Here is a 22,046-nt window from a genome sequence, read left to right as displayed (position 1 = left end):
GTTGTGCAATAAGCCGGTTCATTGGTGGAGCGAGCTGCTGAGGAGGCTTTGACGCCTGTCGGAATACACGGAGACAGCGATTCCAGACGGTTCATTGATAAATGCGTTTAAAAAAAGGAAGTGCAGTCTCGTTGCGAGATTTCAGGCAGAGTAAGAATGATTGCAAAATGTTCCCTTAAATTTCTTAAACTACAACAACAACAACGACGACGACGACGACGACGACAACAACAACATCAACAACAACTACGACAACAACAACAACGGGGCATAGGCCATGAATCAGGCGATGTCGGCATGCTTTCGTCGTCGCCGTAGTCTTGTCGTTCCCGTAACACGCGCTCAGATTACACAAATTATACGAAATTTTGACAGCTTTGTGCTACGCAGCTATATCGATTGGCTTAAGACAGTCATCGCTAGATCGTATGCTATAATTTTAAACCGAAGCTTCCGGTGCGTTTCCTCTGATTTTGCGTAAGCTGGCTGCTGTGTCCTACGGCATGCAAGCCGATCCCGGAGGCCGTGCACACCACGGTCGCTCGTATTGGCAGTTGATGCAAGTGGATGCGAAAGCTCAAACATACAGAAAATATGAGCGAAGCATATAATTGCAGAGGCAAGAGAGTTATTTATAAAGTAACAGCACGGAAGCAATACTTGGACACAAGGGATGAAAGGCGGCGCTGACTTCTAACTGGTTTATTTTTTCGAAACATACACACTTTTACTCGATACAGAGACTGGGAAGAAGCGTCACGCGGGGCCGAAAATTCTTCAATACGACGACTATAAAACTTAAGTGGAGGAGCTTCGTGTGGAAGTGATGAGCACTGAAGACCGCTGGAAATATTCCTCAAAGTGGCGGAATGCTCTCTACTGCGCCAGCTTGGGTTGCTTCTTACGAGGTCATTCTGTCTGTGGCGTCTTTTATTCATTCACACCGATGGTCACCGTACTTCTAACAAGCCGTATTGATATTTCATGAACATTTGGGGAAAAAAACATCTAAAGAAGCTATTGAGTAGACGTCTTGAATGCGTTAACCAAAGTATTCTGTGGCGACACTAGTAATAGTTTGCTACCGCTTATAAGTTAAATACGAGTGCATTTCAGGGAACCTCAGTTATGTTTGGAGAAAGACATCAATCACTCGTCTTCGCTTAGACGAAGACGTCTATAGCCGTTGGTAGCTGTTTCGAGACGATTTTAAGAAACTGTATTTCGTGCAATTAAACGCGAATCGGGGCAACGTCGATACGCAGCGAATGGCCAGGAACGCGTGAGCGCACTTGTTTTTAGTCGCGAAGCAGGCGCAGCATCATCGGCAGTGAGCAGATAAGCGCGGAAACGCACCGTGGATTTAAGAGTGCAAACAAGTGCTTTGAGAAACACTTACCGTAGCACAAGTTCGGTACGGTGCTCAGTGCATGCAATATACTCTATAGTTTCTGTCGTACGTGTCTGCGATGGCGCAGCCCCACCATTTTACATTGAGCAAACCCTTTCCCGGAGAATACGAGTGCGTGTTCAACTTGGTCATGCGCTCTATATCCATGCCAATAGCTACCGAACACGTACATCGTTCTTCGCAAACACCAATGAAAGATCCGTTTAAACCACTTGCCACAGCTCGTGATACGTGCACAATTTTGTTTATATTCGCTTCCCCAACCTCCTTATAGGTTTTTTTGATCACCAGCAGCCAAGTACAACCGAAGCAATAAAACTCGATGCCGCCGTTAACATTGATGGATGTTCTCTCTTGGCCTTCGAAACGACCGTTCACGGTTCGTTGCTTTGGCTTGTCGCTATCGTTATGTTGTTGCATGTGATAATCTTGGAAGCAGTTCTAATCCTGACGAGGTAGTGGATTTTGCTGTTAAGAGTGGCACCAAGGTTCTGCTTATTCATGTATGTGGCGGTATTAGCACATGCTTGTAGTTCACGGCGGTAAAGTCGTACTGTATTTATTACTACGGTGCATGGTTTCCTTCCGCTATAGAAACGTTTTAAGGTCCCCTACCCTCCAGTATTCCGTTTGTACCGTTTTGGGATCACATCGAAAATCCCATGAACAGATGCATTTACCCGCTTTGCGGTAACGTCAGTCAAGATCAAAGAAATACGCCTATAGTATAGCGCTTTTTTCGCTATTATTGATGCGATACGAGTGTTACAAGTATACTCAAGAGATAAGTCGTGCTTGGATGCAGCGTTAGCAGCCGCACGAGTTATTGAGAGCGTCACGGGTAAATGAGTGTTTAGTGATGTGCTGGAGTGGATATGCCGGAGAGTAAGGTGACCGAAGCAAGGTATACTGCCCGGCAGAAATATGGTTACGTCGTAATGTCCAAATCGAAGCTCAGAAGTCAGTGTACAAATTTTATACTCTACTGCTAACGGCACTAGATAAATGCGAATGATGGTGACGAGCGCTTTCTACGGAGTGCTTCTGTTTGGACAAGTTAGCGCACCATACTGCAGGTTAAACAATGCAAAAAAAAAAAACGACTGCGCACAAGTACACACAGCACCAGCGCTAAACTACCGATTGAGGTACGCAAATCAGGGAAAGTGAATGGGAGGGGACTGTTCTCTGAATTACGAACTGTTCAACCCTGGTTATCAGTGTGCACTGACGTCTACTGCGCGGTGTTTGTCTTGCATATTTCTTTACACGTCAGTACATCAAGGTAGCCGGAAACATAAATAAAGATGTGGCTGTGTTGCGTACCAATCTTGTTTTGAAGTCGTGGTAATTTTATAAGTTGTGTTCTTAGCTTACACAACACGAAAGTAAGCGCGGAATAGTAGGAGCGACTTTGTCACAAGAGATCAACACTAATCTAAAACGATACAAGCAAAAAAAAATATACCTAGAGGAGGAGAAGATTGCCAGTCTTAGAAATAGCGGCACTTATTAATAGGGTGCATTTTGGAGCCAGGAGAACACGAGAAAGCCCTAGCAAAAGGTTCAAAGTTTCTCACCGCCACAGAGCAATCAGGGGAGTACTGTGCTCCCGTCAGCACTTCAATCCTGCACGTAGTGTGGCAGAACGTGAGAAAAAATATTTGCTCCGGAGTGTACGAGTCTAGGCCCTGGAGAGGCAAGTCTTTCATCGGGTCACGAAAACGCTTGTACGCTGAATAAGCGATATCTAGAGCAGGCAGCATGGGGAATACCACCTGCTCCCTGTCATCTGCTGCAGGGCACGAGAATGCATCCCAGAGTCGCCATGTCGAGCTGGTTCCCCAAATCGTCTCGTTGGGAATCGGGCGCAATATCATTAAATTTAGCGCGTCGACCAGTTCCTTCGCAAAGAGGAAACCGATGCCCCCATAAATCATCGCGCTTGTGCCGTTTGAGTAATACAGCGGTGGGTGTATGCTGGCGGTGGATGCCGAGACGGCGTTCGGGATGTACTTGTACTCGAATAGCCGGTTGTTGCTAACGCGGTAAATCTTCACTGCCTCTTCATATAGGGAGCTGCCTCTGGACTTCTGTAGCGTTAGACGAGCACTGTACCACTGCGAGAAAAAGTCACGGGAGTCGTTGTCAACCGCGCCATAGAGCCTGTCGAAGCTTCCCTGCGACCGAAGGCCGCCTTCTGGCCAAATGACGGTAGCTGTTTGCTTAAGGACATTCAGCAAAGTAGACTTCGTGGTATGGTTCATGCGGTCACTTGAGCTGATCTTTTCGATCGCCAGAGTCTTGATGCGATGAAAGTAGCGAGGAATCTCACGCACCTCATCTTCCGTAAACTGAGACTTGGTTATGGCAGCCAAAAGAGCGTTGTAGGTAAGTTCCACTTGCAAAACGCAGTACACGGTGTTCAGCACACTTCCTAGCTTCCCAAAGTCGACGGCTGCTACGATCGCAGGCAGCACATTGCTCGAAAAGGTGCCCACGCTTTGAACAAACCACCAGGTCGTGTGAAACCAAAGCGTCTGCGCCGAGAAGGCCACGAACAGCTCCTCAATGGCTGCCATTAGACGCTCGTTGGTCGCCACGAGGAAGTCGCCAACCATGACGGGGGCGTCACTTCCATAGACCTCGCGCAACACGTCCATCCACATTACGGGTGTGAGCTTACTCGCTATCGCCGGTGTGCCTCCTAGTCTAATGAGTCGCGGCCGGTACACCCTCGATTTGTCGGCATTGCCGAGGGCTCTCAAGATGGCCGACTGCACGTCAGCGCTGTCCTTGAGGAAATAGTGGAAAGCCCCGTGAACAGAAAGGTCGTCCCGAAACAAGCAGATCTCGAAAAGGTGCAGGTACCAGTCGTAGGCGCCTCTGTAGTCCCGGAGTTTCTTGTTGAAGTACTGCCACACGGACGCCATGAAGGACGAACTGACAACGAACGTTCGCCCTCGGCTTCCGAAAGTGTCGTGTCGCTCGATGTGGAACCACAAGGGGAGCGCCCAATTCACGTCCAATTCGATCAGGAGTTGAAGGAACTTGGCGTACTCGTCGGGGCCGATGTGAAACTCGTTTTCTGGCCACGCAAACCTAAGGGCCACCATGAAGCTCTTGAGGCCGCTCAGGGACGCAGCGTAGTCGTCGGCCTTCGTAGCGCAGGCTATCATCATTTGCTGCGCTTTGTTCGAGGCGGCATTCGCGGCCGCCTTGCTCGAAGTGAGTTCCGCTATTCGATAAAGCCAGTCGACCAAGACGTCGTGGACGAGGGTCTGGGGGATTCTTTTATATTTGTGTATCCAGCCCGAGCAGACGAAGCGGCCGAAGTCCTCACACGGGTCCGCGCCGTGGATTCGGCTCAGGCCCAAGGCGCTGACATGGTCCTGGCAGTCGGAGGTGTCGCAAGTGGCCATTACCTTGGGCTGCGTGGCGGCGATGTACACGACGATCAGGACGACCGACACCAGGACAACGGAGAAGGAGCCAAACACAGCTGCGAGCGCCATGGCGATGCGGGAATGCGTTTTCTGTCGAGTCTTCTTTGGTCTTACTTTGACTGACGCCTGCAAGACGTGGAGCCAGAATGGGAAAAAAAATTATTCGAGTTGTAAAATGAAGCAGCTCTGCGGTCTGACACCTTAGTTTGCACATGCAGCGCTTATATAGTTAGCAGTACAGCTGTGCATATTAAACACAAGGTAGCTAGCAAAACACGATTGCCAGTACAGAGATCGGAAGTAGACTGCTATGCGTGAAAGACGCTCACCTCCGGCCATATATAACGGGCTTCAGGCGAGTTGCTGGGTCCCCTCCTCTTAAGTGAGACACCTATGTAGCACGGGTGATAGCCTAACTTGAACGTTTCTTTTTCTGCTTTACAGGTGGACAGAATGCCCCGAGTACCTTAGGGCACGTCAATGAACTATGATCTTGCGCGCCCCGTTTCTGAATTTGAGGTGTTATTAGTACGTGAACATTATTGTGGTGTTTTTTCTTAGAGTGAAGGATTCTGTATATGCTTCTATAGCCATATTTAAGTGAAATCACTGTTATTTCTCACTTAAGCGACTAATCAGATAAAATTTTATACATGACGCAGAATAAGCGAAGACATTCTAAATACTACTACCTGAGATCCCTTCGTTTTCAGTGCTTGGAGCACATGTTTGCGCACTAAAGGTTTGCTTCTGCGCTAAGCATCATTTCCGTGCGAATATAAAATAAATAAATAAATAAATAAATAAATAAATAAATAAATAAATAAATAAATAAATAAACTAAGGCATCGAAATATACAGTTTTTCAGCACTGAGATTGCTACAAGCAACTCAGGATCATGGTCATTCAACAAACAGCCGCAGGAATAGTCGGTCTATACGTGCTGATTATCTTAAAATGGAAATGCAAACAGTTTTATTAACGTTCCCCTGTCCTAGGTCGAACACTTACGTCACATTATCTGGGTTACTTGAAGAGGCAGACAATATAGATAAATCGCAGTGTGCCACCGGTTGATCAATGACGCTGAACATATAATTTTCCTTTAATAACTTTCGGACACATGTCTCCGTTGCAGAATTGCAACCAAGCAGTGTGATAAAAGAATGCCCAATTTATAATCCGGTCCTTAGCTCTGGATCCAAGAAAAACGTGTATGCGGCAAAATGGCAGCTGCATAGAGCACTTATGGAAGTCCCTGTCATGCCTCGTCGAATAGCTTCCGTCCATGCGCACTTTCTCAGCGGGATGGTCTTCCGGCAACACAGCAGTACGATCGTGATTACCTCGTTCTTTTAAGGGTGATGCGACTTCTGCTGGGCCACGAAGAGTCAGCACTGCGCGTTCGAAAAATCTTGGGAGCTCGCGTGATTATTCACGGACTCGTGTGCAACGACTTCACGTGCATGCGGCTGAGTGGCCGACATACATGCCCAGTCCGATAAAAAAAGTCAGGACCGTGTGTTTCTCGCCTGCAGTCATTTCCAGGGAAGCTTTCGGGCGAAGAAACATCGATCGAAATTACGACTTGCAGAGCCATATTCTATGGTAGGCTTGATCATTGATGTGCAAAAGATTGAATTATTGTTCTGTAATCTGGCGATATTAGAAACAAAAGTGTTGAATAAATAGTAAGCGCCCTAATGACATTTGATTAGCGCTACTTCTTTTTGAAACAAGCCTCTTCCCCTCGAAGCCTCGACAGCTCTGGTTCCGTTTCGGTGGCGTGTCCGGGATCAAAAAAAAAGAACGCATGAGAAGAGTGCTGTTCGATAAGTTTGGACTGAACACAATCGCGCGTGTTTACATTTTCATCGACCAGCTGATTCAACAAAGCAAGGTGGAGCCTTGCTATGAGGTGGTAATAGTCAATATTCGTTATCCTGCATGGAATTTGCCAGCTGTTTTGAATTGTGTGCAGAATGCATTCGGAGTCGAAGCGTGAAGCACGACGAGCAAGCAAGCTCAGGTGGCGGCACGCGTAATATACGCGTTCACTATGGATGTACATTGTCGCTTCGCGCGAATTTATCTGGTTCTCAAGCTGCGGTGATAACACGCAAAGCAGCATGCTGCAACGCCCCCATGCAGGGCGACCGGAATGGTGTCAGTGTTATCGCGATCGGTGTCAGTTGCGACACGTTATTTCAGATTGCTGTACTACGTGAGGTAAACAAGCTTGTTGTCGGAGATAAAAAGATAGAGGGGGGCTCTTCTGTCCCAAGATATATCAGTGTCCCCGTGACCCCTTGTTTAGACACTTTCTTCCATCGCACACGATAGGTTGTTTGAAAGAAACGTTGCTCACTGCCAAAGTATCTAAAGACCAAAGGACACGGTCTTGTAAGGCCCATTTTCTTGGTAATAAAAAAGCTGCGCTCTGGGTCTGTAAACCTACATGCCAAGAACACTTCCCCTTTTGTTTTTCAATGGCATTCGGCATCCATCGCTTTCAATCAATAATGTTTATTTTTGAGAAGACTACATAGAAAAAAACTAAATATAAATAAAGTTTACGCTGCTCCGATTGCTGCGGCTGCCCACACTGTTCGACAAAGCGGTGATGGTGGCATACATATGTCAGAGTAGTGTGGTATTGAAGGAAACGTTAAATGCAATATATTAGGGGAAATCACGTGCAAGTTGCAAGTACATGAGGCTACAGACATTGAAGCCAGTCATTGTCGGTTGACTTCGTGTGGTTGCAACTGGGTCATTCCACGCCAGCTGTTCCAACCGTGGTACTCGACTGATATCAAGTTCTCTCTCTCTCTCTCTCTCTCAAAAAAAAAAAATGAGGACCACTTATGTAAGCATTGCTTGTAGAGCATTTTTACAGAATATTTTAAGCGAAAAAAGTTATTTCAGCCCGTGAGGCCATCTGAATTTCCCGAAATGATGGAAAACAAAGTGCGAAACAAAAATTTTCCGGAAATCAACCGCAGCGCGAATTCATTCGAACATTGCGTTCTTGCGTTGTGTGAACATTGTGACTTCCTTATCAAACAATTTCACAAAATACGTTTGTGTTCGGTAATACTTAACACCGAGGCAAAAATGCTTAAATTAGAGCGTTTTTGGGAAATATTTTACAAAGCATAGTTAGAGTGTGCATAGTCAAGGAACAACACCTGTAGTTAGTTTAATAGAACTGTCCCAGAAACGTACTATCTAGTTAAATTACTTCCCCCCCCCCCCCCCCCCCCCCCCTGTGCTGCGCACATGATCTAAAATAAAGGCCTGAAGTTGGCACAAATGCTAGCTATTCTGGCCTCTGCTGAGACGTCGGTAAACCACTAAAGGGGGTCCATAAAAAAATGCGCAGCGAAGCGGATTTATTCGAGAAGCATAGCTACTTTCGACACGAAAATTTTAATCGAAGTAATATGCGTTTTAGTCGAGAAAAATATTTTTTTGAATTTTGAATTTTGAACTGAAAGCAACACTTGCACGACACACGTTCAGTCACCGTGGAACCAGCGAAAGAAGACGAAAAGAGTTGGTGAATATTGTTGATAGGCAGGTTTATTGAGCATATCTCACTACCCCGTGACGCGACTCTACCATTAAATTTTCAGCTACTTGGGGACAGATAGACAGTAGCCGACAGCTTTTGTTAGGACACGCAGCACGGGTCCTTTGTGTTGTCAAGCCTGAGGAAACCAATGAGTGCAGCTTTGTATTATTGGGGGCATTGGGATGTACTTAAGTCAATGATATTGTCAGATTTCTGAGACTGCGTTTGTTATCCCGTACATATACGGGGTGATCATCTTTTAAAATTTACGGAATTAAAAAAAAGAAGAGGCAGTTGCAGACAACATAATTTCAGTCCTTGAGGGGGATTAGTCAAAGACGCGGACATTTCTTGCACGAGAAATCAAAACACATGTTCAACGAATTACCAATATTTCACTATTTAGCTTCTCAATTGTAAATGAATTCTGGGGTTTTCTGTGCCGAAACCACGATTTTACTATGAGGCACTCCTTAGTGGGGTCTGCAGATTAATTTTGACCACGAAGGGATCCTTAACGCGATCCCGATGCGTAAGACACGGGCGTTTTTGCATTTCACCCCATTGAAATGCGGCCTTCGCGGCCAGGATTCGAGCCCACGACCTCGTGCTTAGTAGCGCAGCACCATAGCCGCTAAGCTACCGCGTCGGGTCATTTATTAATTAGTTAGTTTACAGCACATATCGAAATTTATGGATTGGAGCCGGTGAGCTGACAAGGCGTACTTAACTTGGAATGAATTTCCAGAATGACATTAGTTTCGAGATATGTGCCAATAATCTCACCGCAATACTGCACTGTTGTTCTACTTACATTTTAAACAGTACGCTCTTGATGCATTACGATGAGCAAAACGCGAACAAGGTGAAAGCATAAGCCAACGTTTCGAGAAGTGGACTTGTCTTTTTCTAGGCAAGTCGAAACGTTGGCTTCGGCTTCCACCTTGTTCTCGTGTTGCTTATCGTCTTGAATTTCCATATCCCGCCTTCCCCGTGTTTTCTTTCATGCATTGAAGCACAAAAGCAACTGGTATGCCCAAGTATTCCGTTCCACATTCCGGGAAAGAATACATCGAAGCTGATGTCATTCTGGAAATTAATTTCAAGTCGGTACGTGTTGCAGGCTCACCGGCTACGATTTGTGAATTGCAATGTGTGCTGTCAAGTAACTCAATAATAAGTAGTGATTTTTGTTAATTAGTTGAATATGTGTTTTGATTTCTCGGGCTAGTAATGTCCACCTCGTTAACTAATCCAGCTCCAGAACAAAAATTGGCGTAATAGCTCTGCGGAAAGCAGCAAGGTGTAGAGAAGTAATTATTAAAAGGAAATGCGGGCTTTCGCAGAATTATTAAACCAAACTCCTGCCTTTGCTTCAAATTGTTGATCATTTCGACTTCGCCCTGCCATCTGCTAGCCGTCCGGTTAGCTGAGGTGGTAGAGCGGCTGCCCCGGGCAGTTGTTGGTCCCGGGTCCGAGTTCCGGACCAGGACGAATTTCTTTTTTCAGCTGCGAGGCTTTTCTTTCGAGGAACCCGTATGAGCTTCCTTTGTAGGAATTGTTACGACTGAATGGATGTCTCATTTTCCCTTTATTAATCAGAACAATAATTATGCTTACTGCCACAGATGCTTTTTAAAAATAACGTACAACATAAAAATCATCACCTCTTATAGTATACAAGGAATGCAAAAGGAAAAATAAAGAACCGCAAAAAAATATGCCGCGAATACACCCCCTATGTTTTTGTTTTTTTGCGCCAGCTCGAGCCAAAATATTGCAATGGTGGAACTCAAATTGATTTTTTTTCTCGGTGAAAACGCAAATTACTTAGATTAAAATTTCCGTGGTGAAAGTTGGTATGCTTCTCAATTATATCCACTCTTCGGCGTATTTTTCCATGGACCGCCTTAGTGCGTTACCAACGTCTAAACATAGGCCAAAAATAACATTCTTGCCAAAGTCAGGCTTTTATTTCAGAGCTTGTGCGCAGGATATATATTGGCAAAAATAAAATTTGGGAAATAGTAAGTGTTAGGGGCAGTTCTATAAAGACAATTCCAGGTTTTCTTTCGTGACTGTCTTTTGTGAAAAATTTTCTTAAAGCGCTGTAATTTGCGTATTCTTAACTAGGCGTTAAGGATTGGAAAACATAAAATGATTTTATGAAACTGTTTTATAATCAAAGCACTACGTTCAGACAACGTGAAAAAGAAGAACGAAAAGTATAAAAGAATTAGCGAAACAGTCAATTTTTGGGAAATTTTTGTTTGACACATGGTTTTCGACCGTTTCGTGAAATTCAAATGGCCCCCTCACAGGCACTAAGATAAATTCCCGCTGAAAATATTTTAGGAAGATGATGTGCAAGTAATGCTCATGTACATATGTTTTTTTTTGTAATTTTTTGACAGAAATGGATATTGCTCGAGCGCCGCGGTTGAGACAGTTGGCATGGAATGACCGAATGAAGAGAAATTGAGCCCCTCTGGTTTTGTTATTTTTTTAGCCCATGAAGCACAAGCAGTATAAGAAATACAAAATCATAATTATCGAAATGAAACAAGAACAACAAAACAAGGAAACGCATAATTAAAGCACGTAATATTAGAACTTAGGAACAGGATGTAAAGGGTAGATCATGATTATGAATTACGGAAACATCGTCATAATGCAATAAATAATAAAAAGCGACGAAATCAAACAAGAGAGAAATGCACAGGAAGGTTGAGGCTTGCGGTGATTAACACTGGCTAAACCGTGCCTTCGTTCGACAACTGTTAGAACGAAGAAAGTGGTCCTTCAGTAAGGTTAATCTTGATTAAAATTAAATTGTGGGGTTCTATGTGCCAAAACCACTTTCTTATTATGAGGCACGCCGTAATGGAGGACTCCGGAAATTTCGACCACCCGGGGTTCTTTAACGTACACCCAAATCTAAGCACCACGGGTGTTTTCGCATTTCGCCTCCATCGAAATGCGGCCGCCGTGGCCAAGGTTAATCTTGCTGAGTATTCATAATGAATACGAATAAGTTACTTAACGCTCGCGCACTCCACGGCTTCTGAAGTGGCGCTGCAGCAGAAACGCAGATTTTTTTCAGCGAAAGGAACGGTCGCGTCGTGTGTCGTCGTTACTCTACAACGAAACACAGCGCCGGGACAACCAACTGGGCGAGTTGTTTGCACTCATCATACGGCAGCACAACGAATGGACGCTTTGAGGCGGCACAGCGCTTGTGTTCTTTTTCCTTTCTGGGCCTGTTGCGTGTCTACAGCAGGAAACCCAGAGCGCGCCGTATTTTACCGATGGATAGATGGATGTTATGAGCGTCCCCTTTGGAACGGGGCGGTGGGTTGCGCCACCAAGCTCTTGCTACTATACTGCCTAATATTCTACCTAGGTTAAACAATGAAAAAAGACACAAAAAAAACACTATCAACTACCACGCCCAAATTCTCTAATCCCCTATTGCGAACTGTGCTTTTGTACGTCTCCGTCTTTTGTCGTTTCCCTACTTTTCTTCCACCAATCCTCCAGTCGCCTCTTACTAATGTCTATTGCGGACATGTTTGCTTTACCACTGTTCCCTCTGAACCCAAGGGCTTCAAGGAGGCCAGTGGTGCCTAAATCGACCGGTGGGTAGACGTCTTCACATTCTAACAAAACATACTCTGTAGTTTCCCTAGCTTTACCACAGCAAGCACATGCTTCTTCTTCCTTCTTATATCTCGCTTTATAGGTGCGTGTTCTAAGGCATCCTGATGTCGCTTCGAAAAGTAATGAGCTTCCCTTTGAGTTATCATAAATGGTTTCTTTCCTGATTTCGTTTTTTCCTCTTAAGTAGTCACTCATGGCAGGTTTATTTTCCATTGCCGCCACCCATGAGATTAATTCAGCTTCTCTGATGTTCCGCTTGACCTTTGTGGTAAGCTTCCTAATTCTTTTTCTTCACTGTGAATCAATGTTTTTCCTGTACAGATACCTGAACACTCTCCCAGCCCATTTACTTTCTTCCATATTCCTCAGCCGTTCTTCATACTCAATTTTACTGCGAGCTTCCTGCGAACTTACTGTGCACCGGAACACTGACAAACAGCGCCACCTGTCCCCTTTCACTGACGAAAACCTGCATTTCTCGGCCAGCGCCGCCGCAGACGACGAATGAGTGACCTATTTTTGGCAAGATTGAAAAGAGCTGCGTTCAAACATCGGGCGAAAGAAAATGTCTCGTGAAACGATGACGATGATGATGACTCACGATGTTTAACGTCTGGAGGAAACACTAATGCCTTGAGAGACGCCGCAGTTAAGGGCTTCGGATTAATTTTTACTACCTGGCACTTTGACCTGCACCCCAGTTTAGGTACGCGAGCGTTTTCACATTTCGCCTAATTATAGTCGGGTAAAACTCAAGGGGGGGCATGACACCCAATTTTCCATCATAATATGTAATGGGTGAGGTAATATTTGTGCGTTCGAGAACACGTTGGCAAAATTTTAGCTCATTTGAGCCAGCACGTAATGTATAATTTTTTTTATTATACTCGAATTGCATAACAGTCGAGCAACACTGACAAGTTCGATAGCCATGACGTCACAAGCTGCATGCTTGCCGAGCAAGCATGTATATTCCGGCGAAGAGTCCGTGTTTCAGCTGTGCACGCATGCGGAAAACTTCTGCTTCCCTTGCTATTGGAATTGTTCAACTTACAGCGGCTGAAACAATGCCACCGCGGCACCTGCGTAGCGCAGTGGGATGCCAGAGCTAGCGTAGCAAGGAGTGCTTCGTATCGTTCTTCAGTTTCCCCAAGGAGCCCATCAAGCGGAAGGCTTGGGAGGCGAATGTGGGCAGCAAGGGTTGGCTCACATCTGACGCTTTTATTTTGTTTTCGGAACACTTCACGCCAGACAGCTACAACGACGATTTGTGCTTGCTCGCCGAGTTTCGGTTACCCACGAAAAAGCTGAGGCTGCGGCCAGATGCGATGCCGACCGTGTTCACCAACCCATCCTACAAGCAGTGCCTCGGCTAAATGATAACCTTAATTTTTTTTTCCGATATCGGGAACAATGAAGCAGGTAAAGGTTTAACAAACCATACATCGCGCAAAATCTTTGCTCTACGGACACATGTGCGCAGGCATTTGTTTACATATGCCGCAAGCAACTACAGAGAGAGACGAGAGAGAGAGATTAGAGAGAGAGAGAGGGAGGGAGGGACGCGCGGCTGCTAAAGATCGTAGTTTTGTTGAGTACGGATTCGAGAGACATGCATGCATGGAATGCATGCCACCAAACAATATGCGCGCATAACAATTCGCATTGTGCGAAGTGGCTCCAGGCTTCGTCTCTCGTGTACGGCTGGCTAAGTAAGCGGCGCAGCGATCGTGAAATTTGATGAAATATAGCACTAAACAGTACGAAAATGCATCAGCAGCATTTCGCGCAACACCAATGTCGCCATCTATGTCGACCACGTTTACTACGCTCTCTTTGAACGCGCCAACCGAAGCACAAAAATCTCGGAGGCCGTGTTTCATCGCTTGAGGTGCTGACGATGAAATGGAAGTCTAAATGTGCAATGCATACGACGCCATCGCTGCTTTTGTTGCTCAAAGATTCGTCGCTTGCTTCTTCACGCGAATTTAGCATCGTCGAAGACATAGCACGCGATATCTGGAGCAAGTACGGCAACAAATGGCTGCTATGTGCGGACCTCACGTGGTGCGATACCTGATTTTGCAGCAGACGATGGCTCGGTTCCATGCAGCCCATGACGTCACACATGGCATGGCAACATCGTTACTAGATACTTTTCAGTTGTAAAACTCCGCCTGGGAGCGGCGCGAGAACGTGACCCTCTGCCGTCTCCTCTCGCGAGGTGGCGCTGCCGCCACGGTTGGCCCGGTTGGCTACAGAAGCTTCCCAAGGCAGCAGCGCGCCGCCGACTCAATGCCAGTTTTTTCTTTTCTTTTGCTGCTTTTCGTGGCGCTAAGTATTCAAAGAATAGCATTTTTACATTGTGCGCTCTGTAAAAAGCAGCTAATAGGTGAATGAAGAGGACAGTGAGGCTTTTCATTTGTGGCATGTTTTATGTACAGATGAAAAAAACCTTCCACACTAGCACGTAGCGCTGTTTTAACAGGTGTATACAGGCTTAGAAGGCGGAATCTGCGGGAAGTTGATTACAGTAGGATGGGACTCATCACAATCGAAGGAACGCACTAGTCCAATCTATTGCTGAAAAAACATGAGTGGGGGAATTTCCTAGAAAACAGTGCAACGTGTATGCAGTCACAACAAATGTGAACAGTGTGCCTTACCTCCAGTGAATCTTGATAATTAACTGGCTGTCGAAACATAGAGCGCAACTGGACGCGGCAGATCATCGACAATGTCTAAAGTCGACGTCAAAGTTACTCGCAGCGACTTTGTCGTTTGTTGTGATGCAAAAAGCTTCAGGTTCTTTTGAATTGCACTCTGTTCTGTCAAGTTTAGCTGTTCCGAAAAATCTTTGATGACCTGAAATGATTAGTGCAACAAGTTTATAGCCCTTGGGAAATGCGCACGAACTTCAAAGCCGGTAGCCTGGTACACTATTTCGTCGTAGAATGCTCGCAAGTTTTTAATAAAACACAAAAAAAACAGGAGTGAAAACAGACAGTGATAGTTAGGAAGGGCGCGGCACCCTCCCTAGCTATCACTTTCTTTCTCGTGGTTCGTTATCTCTTTCTCGTGGTTTTTCTTGTTTCATTGCCGTTTCATTGTTCCATTGCAGGCATGTTTGCTCACAAGGCGAGCAGAATTTTCCTGGCATACAAATCAGAAACACGAGCAAAACGTGGCACGCTGCTGCGCTCATCGGCGTCTTTGTCCGCCCGCACAAACGTTGCGCGCACCGCCCGCCTTCGGGCCGATAGTAGAGAGTTTTAGTGTAGGGGACGCAAGCGGCTTGCGTACGCAAGAGCTAGGGGCCACGCTACTGCGCATGCGCAGACACCTACGTCTGACTCTGCGCATGCGCAGTACCATCGCCCCTAGTTCCTGCGTACGCAAGCCGCTTGCGTCCCCAACACTAAAACTCTCTAGTGTCGCGCGCGCCACCCCGCGGGCGCGACAGAAAGAGGTCAGGTGCCGCGGCGGAGTTTGACAACTGAAACCAATCTAGTAACGTTGGCATGGCAATATGGCTGTCGGCGCCGGAGGGCGGGACTTTAAGCCGGCGAGTTCTAGCTCATATTTTCGGCAGGAATGTGTCTTTACTGCCCAGTTTTTTTACTCGTGTATAGCCATAATGGACCCTCTACTACAATTTGTCGCGTTAAACCGTAAATTGTTGGGTAACCGTGTCATGCCGTTTTAAGGCAGGAGAGACTACGCTGAGATGACCGAGGGGCGGCAGCGAATTGCCTCCGCGACTAAAGAAATAAACCCGCTGACCGGACTCGGCCCAGTTCGAAGCGCGAGTTGCCATGTTCTTCGTCGGCGGGGTCGCTGGCCGTCCGGCTCAGGACGTCCGTCCAGAGTGCGCGCCCATTGGTGGACGCTCGTGTGCACCCGCCTTTGAGGGGCTAATGACCCTGCCTTCTGTAGTTGCACCTAGCTATAGGAATGCACCCGCCGCAGCTGGGAATCGAACCCGTTACCTCATGCTCAGCGGCAGAAGCCAGCGTACACAGTGCAGCGTCCGCGGTAAAACAACTTCAGCGCGAACGAGCTGCTAGGTGAACAAGACGCTTCATTTATGCCTGGTTCCGACTTTCTCGATGTGACCTATTGTTGTCTTTATAGCATGCAAGGAAGTTAGTGGAAGTGTGTAGCCGCTGTCCAAAAGAACTACGACCCACCATGTTACCACAAAGACGGGAGAAAGTGCACTGACCTTGACAATTCCATCATCCCGTCTCAACCGCTCGTTCCCTTGTGTCGTTCTGCCGACGCTTTGGTCCGATGGTGTGGGTGCTGTCACCGGCGTAGGCGCAAAAAATAATAATAAAGTAACACATTGTTCAAGCACTCGGGATGAAAAAACACTCACACGAATTAAATTTTCGCTAACGCTTGACGTTATACAGTTAAATCTCGATACAACGAAGTAGGCGAAATCGGCAATTTGCTTCGTCATAGCAACATTTCGTTGTATTGAAATTCGACCTTGTATGCAAATAAGTAGAGTCACCGATCGATTTTGCTCGCATAGAAAGGAGACGCAGAATTTCCTGAATTATCGGGCAAACGAAAAAATTGGAAATTTGAATGAGAAAACAACTCCTTTTGGTGAATTTGGTGGGCTGTGACGAATGATATGGTTTCATACCACGTACATCGACGATATCATTTCGGTTGTACGAATTAAACGAAGCCAGCCGCGCTTTCACGTGTATTCCGCCCCTGCGGCTGATAGCGTCGCCCGCACTGTATCGTGAAGAGCGCCGGCAGTGAGGAGTGAATGATTCGTCTGTCTCTCGATCCAACGAGTCACCGAAACTCGAGATTACACACCCTTCAATACTAAAGACGCGGCGCGTGAAGACAGCCCACATGATGCCACGCCGTTTCGGCACCCCTACTCTTGGCACACGCGGCAGGTTACCTCTAACGCAAGGTGCACGGCTGCATGTAGACTCAGCCACGCTTACACGGCCGAGACGCGCGCCAGAAATCGTGACGTGCGCCAACTATATCGAGAATTTCGTTATATTGAAGTTTGTTATATCGAGGTTTACCTGTACTGCTGGTAAAATATTTTGATAAAGGAGGACCAGCACTTGTAGGTCCTTCGTATGAATCGGTAAGTGCTGCGTACTATTCTTCGAGCGTTTTGTGCAGCCTCATTTTGGGAAAATGGACGAGATAGCGCCTCCCCATTGCCCGCCCCTGTGCTCTGCATATGCGTATTACTTTACTCACTGCGTTTATAATCATATGGCGCTACGTGCAGCTCCGAAGCTCAATAACGCAGCCGAGGAAGTGTAAATTTTTTGCTACATATTGCGCATTTTTGGGTCTCGAAACACCTGATAAACACGAGTTTACCAGTGTGAGTGATCAATTACCCCTACAATGACATGTTGAGCTCTATAAAACGCCACCATTGCTGCTCGGATAGACAAATGCGCGGCCGAGCTGCGCCTCTCTGAACGCCGCGCGCTAGGCTAAATTTAGCTCCAGATACGGCATGAGTAATACGGACCGCGCAAAGAGCGATGCAATGATAAATGTTAGGCGTAACGTTAAGACGTACGAAGAGACTGGTGTGAGGCAGAGAGCTAACGGCAATAACCAATATTCTATTTGACAATAGGAGAAAGAAATAGAGCTGGCCAGACCATGTAATTCTCAGGGTAGATAACCGCTGCACCATTAGTTACATAATGGATGCGAAGATAAGGGAAGCGCAGTCGAGGACGGCAATAAATTAAGCGGGGTGATGACATTGGTGAATATGCAGGGGCAAGTTGGAATCAGCTTGTGCAAGACATAGGTATCGCGGGGAAAGATCTTGGTCTCGCTGTGGATATAAAAATAGGTTGATGATGCTAATGAAGATGACGTCACAGGTGGCGTGACAATGGCGCCATCTGCGAACGCGACGCATATGTGGTCTAATAACGGCTTCTTTTCTATGCACAACGACACAAAAGTAAGGTCCGTAAATAGTACGGTTGCAAAGATACAAACAATAATTCCACAAAATGTTTTCGTTACATCGGTTTCAGCAATGGGCCCCATCTGACCATCTTGAAGGGCATGCCACGCGCAAATAAGTTCAAAAGAACAACAGCATAAAATATGACGTATTTCTGAAGCCTAGAAGCGGACACTATAGACTGTAGTTCTAACGGAACAGAACCGGTCAATCAACATTTCACGTTATAGAAACACAAAGTAGAAAGTTGACTAAAGTGGTGTGGTTAAAGGCGATTAATTAAATTCTAAGGATTCACGTGTCAAACCTACGATCAGGTTATGAGGCACACTGTAGTGGGGCTCTCAATATTAAGTTTGTCCACTTGGGGATCTTCAACGTGCACTCAAGACACTGTGCATGGGAGTCTTAATGTAGCCCCCGTCGAAATGCGGCCAGCGCACGCCTGGGATTTGATCCCATGACCTCGGGGGTAGCAGCTCAACGCCAAAACCACTGGGCCACCTCGGCGGGTGGTTGAAGGGGCACAGACGGAGCTTTCAACTTGTATCGAGTGAACAAGAATTCCACATGGATGCATTGTTCCCGCACACAGTGTGAAGTCGTGCGAGAAAGGACTTGACTCATTATTGCGGATATCCCCAATAGGGACATTATGTTAAATTCTGCTGTCCAAAATCTTATTTTACGACCAGACGACACGTCATCCACATATTACCGATTGCAAGACGGACATTTGTGGTGAACTTATGGTACGCCTAGAGTGTATCCCGTAGAGCAAGATCAGATAGAACACAAAAGTAGCATTCAAGAGGCCGCATCGGGTGAACACGCATGTACTGCAAAAGAGCCTTCAGCGTCTGATTGTTCAACATGAAAGCTACTTGCCCCATCATAACGTGCCAGATGAAAATTCACTCATCACGTGAAATCGTTGCTCCACAACAAATTCGGTGTTCCCTCTAAAACAGTGCTCACGGCTATGTAGGACGCGTTCGCTAGTCACTCACCAGTTCCCGTTGGCGCGGTGGAAGTCCCTTCAGTTTGAAGTCTGCTCGCGCTGGCTGTGTGGGCAGCGGACTCCAGCGCTGTCTGTCCCGTCGGTAGTTCGGCGCCAGTGTAGGGCACCACACTCCAGACAGGAGTCGGGGTAGCGCTTGCCGTGGTGGACGTGCTAGCCGACTTGCCGAACTCTGCTTCCTGTTGAACACTCGAGGTGCCCAGTCCGATCTTCTTCAAGATGGGGCGCAGTTTTAGCGGTGCCTTCTTCGACATCGCGAATGGCGTCGTACTAAGAACGCAGAACGACTTCTTCGTCTTCTCCTTCTCCGTTTACGTGGCCCTCGCCCGTACTGGGAAATTGGCCGGTCAAGAACGTAATTCGAAGCAACATTTTAGTTTAGTACATTGGCTTTTTTTTAAGCTGCACCAAACATGTAAAAAATGCCTGTGGTAGATAGCACAATTCTAACCCTCGTCCTAAATTAATTGGTGACGAGGCCATTTCTTCTGCTTGAAATTAAAATTCAGAATTGAATTATTAACATAGTTGTGCTAATTACCTTCTAAATTTATTGTTGTATGGCACATATTCTAATCGAGGAATTGTAGCTAGTGAGTTCGCAAGGCGTATCCACTTGTAACGAATTCTCAGGAGGGGCCCAGTTTTGATATATTAATTTTCAAAGTGTCTGACGAAATGCCTTGGGGTTACAGTTACCTTTTTTAAAGAAAACGCTGTTTTGTGCACTTAGGCTCAAAAGTAACATTGTACGCACAGACAGCGCAAACGTGGACACAAAATTAACACAGAACCCATTATTTGGGTGCGTTTACAGTCGTCATTGCGATTGGAACTCAAATGTGGGTTCACATGTCACCGTCGTACACCATCTATCCGCAGGTGGTGACAGGCTCCTCTCTCGCGCTTCGGTAATAATGATGATGATGATGTATTGGCACTCCCTTCGAAACGGGGCGGTGATAAACAGCCACCTAGCCTGCTTGATTTAATCAAGTATATTGTACATGTTTTTCATTGTAGCATTTTACAGCGAAAGCCGTATATGGCTAGCCGATTCGTCCGTCCGTCTCTCGCCTGTACGCAGAAAACTTCTCCGGTGCAAACTCATGCGCTTGCGCGGAAAAAAAGAAAGAAACGAGAGGCGCATGATTTACAGCCCTTTAGCGCGATTGTCATCGCCAGTAGTGACGGCGCTGCTCCCCGTCGCAGCCGAGTGCGCGCGCAGCAGTTTCTCTCAGGCTCCCAAATGGGTACGCCACGCATCATACGTGCTCCTGAGGAGCAGCCAGCTTTTGATCAGCAATGCCGTGAGCAGAACCGGGAAGGGGCTCGTCCACGCCATGTCGATCCTGCAGCCCGGGCACAAGAATAGGCTCGTGCAGCCGAGCGCAAGCAGCAACTGCATACCGAGGATCCAGCAAGCTACCAAGCCGTCGATTATTGAATGGTCGGAATTAACCCAGTGAGCAACACCGGGGCGCCACGTTTCAGCTTTGCTGGTTAGCCATCTGTACGACGTGCTCGGTGTTGTAGCTTCGACGGGGCGGCCGGATGAAAAGTTTACGGCATGAGGCCTAAACGGCCGGGGCGCACAGCGCCGCAAGATAAGAGCCGGACTGTTCCAGTCGGGGACCAGGCGAAGAATGCTCTTTTATTTCTCCGAGGGGAAGCAGGAGGCAACTTGCAGCGTTTGGCGCTGAGTAGCGTCCTGAAGTAAACGACCCAAAACCGAAACCAGAAGTTAACACAGGATGCCACATCACCTCTCCCTTGAAAGGAAAAATGCTCTACTCACTCTCCTCGCAACAAAAGTAAGTCATGGGTCAAAGAACACATGTTAGCACTGTAACACACATGATTAGTGATGACATCTTTACACAATAGAAACTGATATCTTTGGCTTCCCCATTAAAAAAAAACGCACATGAAAACTGAATATGAACTATTGCACTCCAGTTCTGCAGTTTCAGTACCCGTCTTGGGAGGACGATGAGATGTAGCCTTGCACACGCAGATAACACATAAAGAATTCACAAAGTACAAAAGTAGTAACAAACATCTGTGTGCCCCCTGGGACAGCACTGATGGGTGGCTCATTCGCCCTGAGCCCGACTCGAGACAGTCTCTGTGGCTGTCGTGGATTTGGCATTGTGCGTAAAAGCACTTTACACTCCATAGTCCCCCATAAGAATGGTGACGACCTTTAATGTTATAAACTTTTTGGCATGAAAGACAAATTAGTATGGCGGTCAGCACCGTAGTAATGATGTGCGCACTGCATGATTACGCTACGAGAAACGTAATGTAGCCCCTATACCAGTAGTAACTGGAAGAAAAGGTGGGAGACAATCATCAAGCGAAGGGTAGTCGCTGAAGTTACTCTTTTCAGTGAATTTTCCGAGAAAATCCTGTAGTGCAGGGCATTTCACAAGCTTGGATGCATTCCATCGTTTGCCATTTTCAAGCGTGAAAGTATTGCCACCTACCCTACGGTAAATCTTAAATGGTCCCGAGTATTTAGGATCGGAATTTCTCGAGTTGCGTACTCGGACAAGATCGCCTGGACGAAATTGAGTGCATTTTGATGCACGACGACGGTCCACGTACGTCTTAACACTTTTGACGTAAGAACCGAATTCGCATGCAATCACCTCCTTAATAGTCTGGAAGCTATACTCGGTATCCTGATCCCAGACAAACGGTTGTCCTTGCTTTAACAGTTTCCTAAGCGGCTCTACCAATTCATCGTACTGCGGGATCAGCTTAACGTAGTATCGCGTGACACCGAGAAATGAATGCAGCGACCTCTTGTCAATTGGCTGCGGTGCCTCAACAAATGACTGAACTTTGTTTTCCAGGGGCGAAATACTGTTTGCAGCGCAGACTTGCTCACGGAGAATCCGAGGTTGAGGAGGCAGTTTCGCCGAGACTGGTT

At 46.6% G+C, this 22,046-nt stretch overlaps 1 protein-coding gene across 1 annotated transcript; it reads right to left on the bottom strand.

The window, feature by feature from the left end:
- Nucleotides 1–736: 736 nt before the first annotated feature.
- On the bottom strand, nt 737–19,392 carry LOC135896778 (membrane metallo-endopeptidase-like 1). The gene is made up of 3 exons (XM_065425284.2): nt 19,098–19,392; nt 16,321–16,400; nt 737–4,983 (listed from the first exon to the last, which is right to left on the bottom strand). The coding sequence occupies exons 1-3, from the start codon at nt 19,360–19,362 to the stop codon at nt 2,905–2,907; spliced, it is 2,424 nt and encodes an 807-aa protein (XP_065281356.1). The 5' UTR covers nt 19,363–19,392; the 3' UTR covers nt 737–2,904.
- Between the last annotated feature and the right edge of the window lie 2,654 nt (nt 19,393–22,046).

Source organism: Dermacentor albipictus, chromosome 8 (assembly GCF_038994185.2).
Source record: "Dermacentor albipictus isolate Rhodes 1998 colony chromosome 8, USDA_Dalb.pri_finalv2, whole genome shotgun sequence".
In the NCBI taxonomy this organism is placed as follows: Eukaryota; Metazoa; Arthropoda; class Arachnida; order Ixodida; family Ixodidae; genus Dermacentor; species Dermacentor albipictus.
This window is presented reverse-complemented; position numbering and strand designations above follow the sequence as displayed.

Coding starts and splice junctions, on each gene's coding strand:
- LOC135896778 (XM_065425284.2), bottom strand. CDS start 19,362: ATGTCGAAGAAGGCACCGCTAAAACTGCGCCCCATCTTGAAGAAGATC. Junction 16,401..19,097: donor CACCGCGCCAACGGGAACTG/GTGAGTGACTAG, acceptor CGCCGGTGACAG/CACCCACACCATCGGACCAA. Junction 4,984..16,320: donor GGGATGATGGAATTGTCAAG/GTCAGTGCACTT, acceptor CACGTCTTGCAG/GCGTCAGTCAAAGTAAGACC.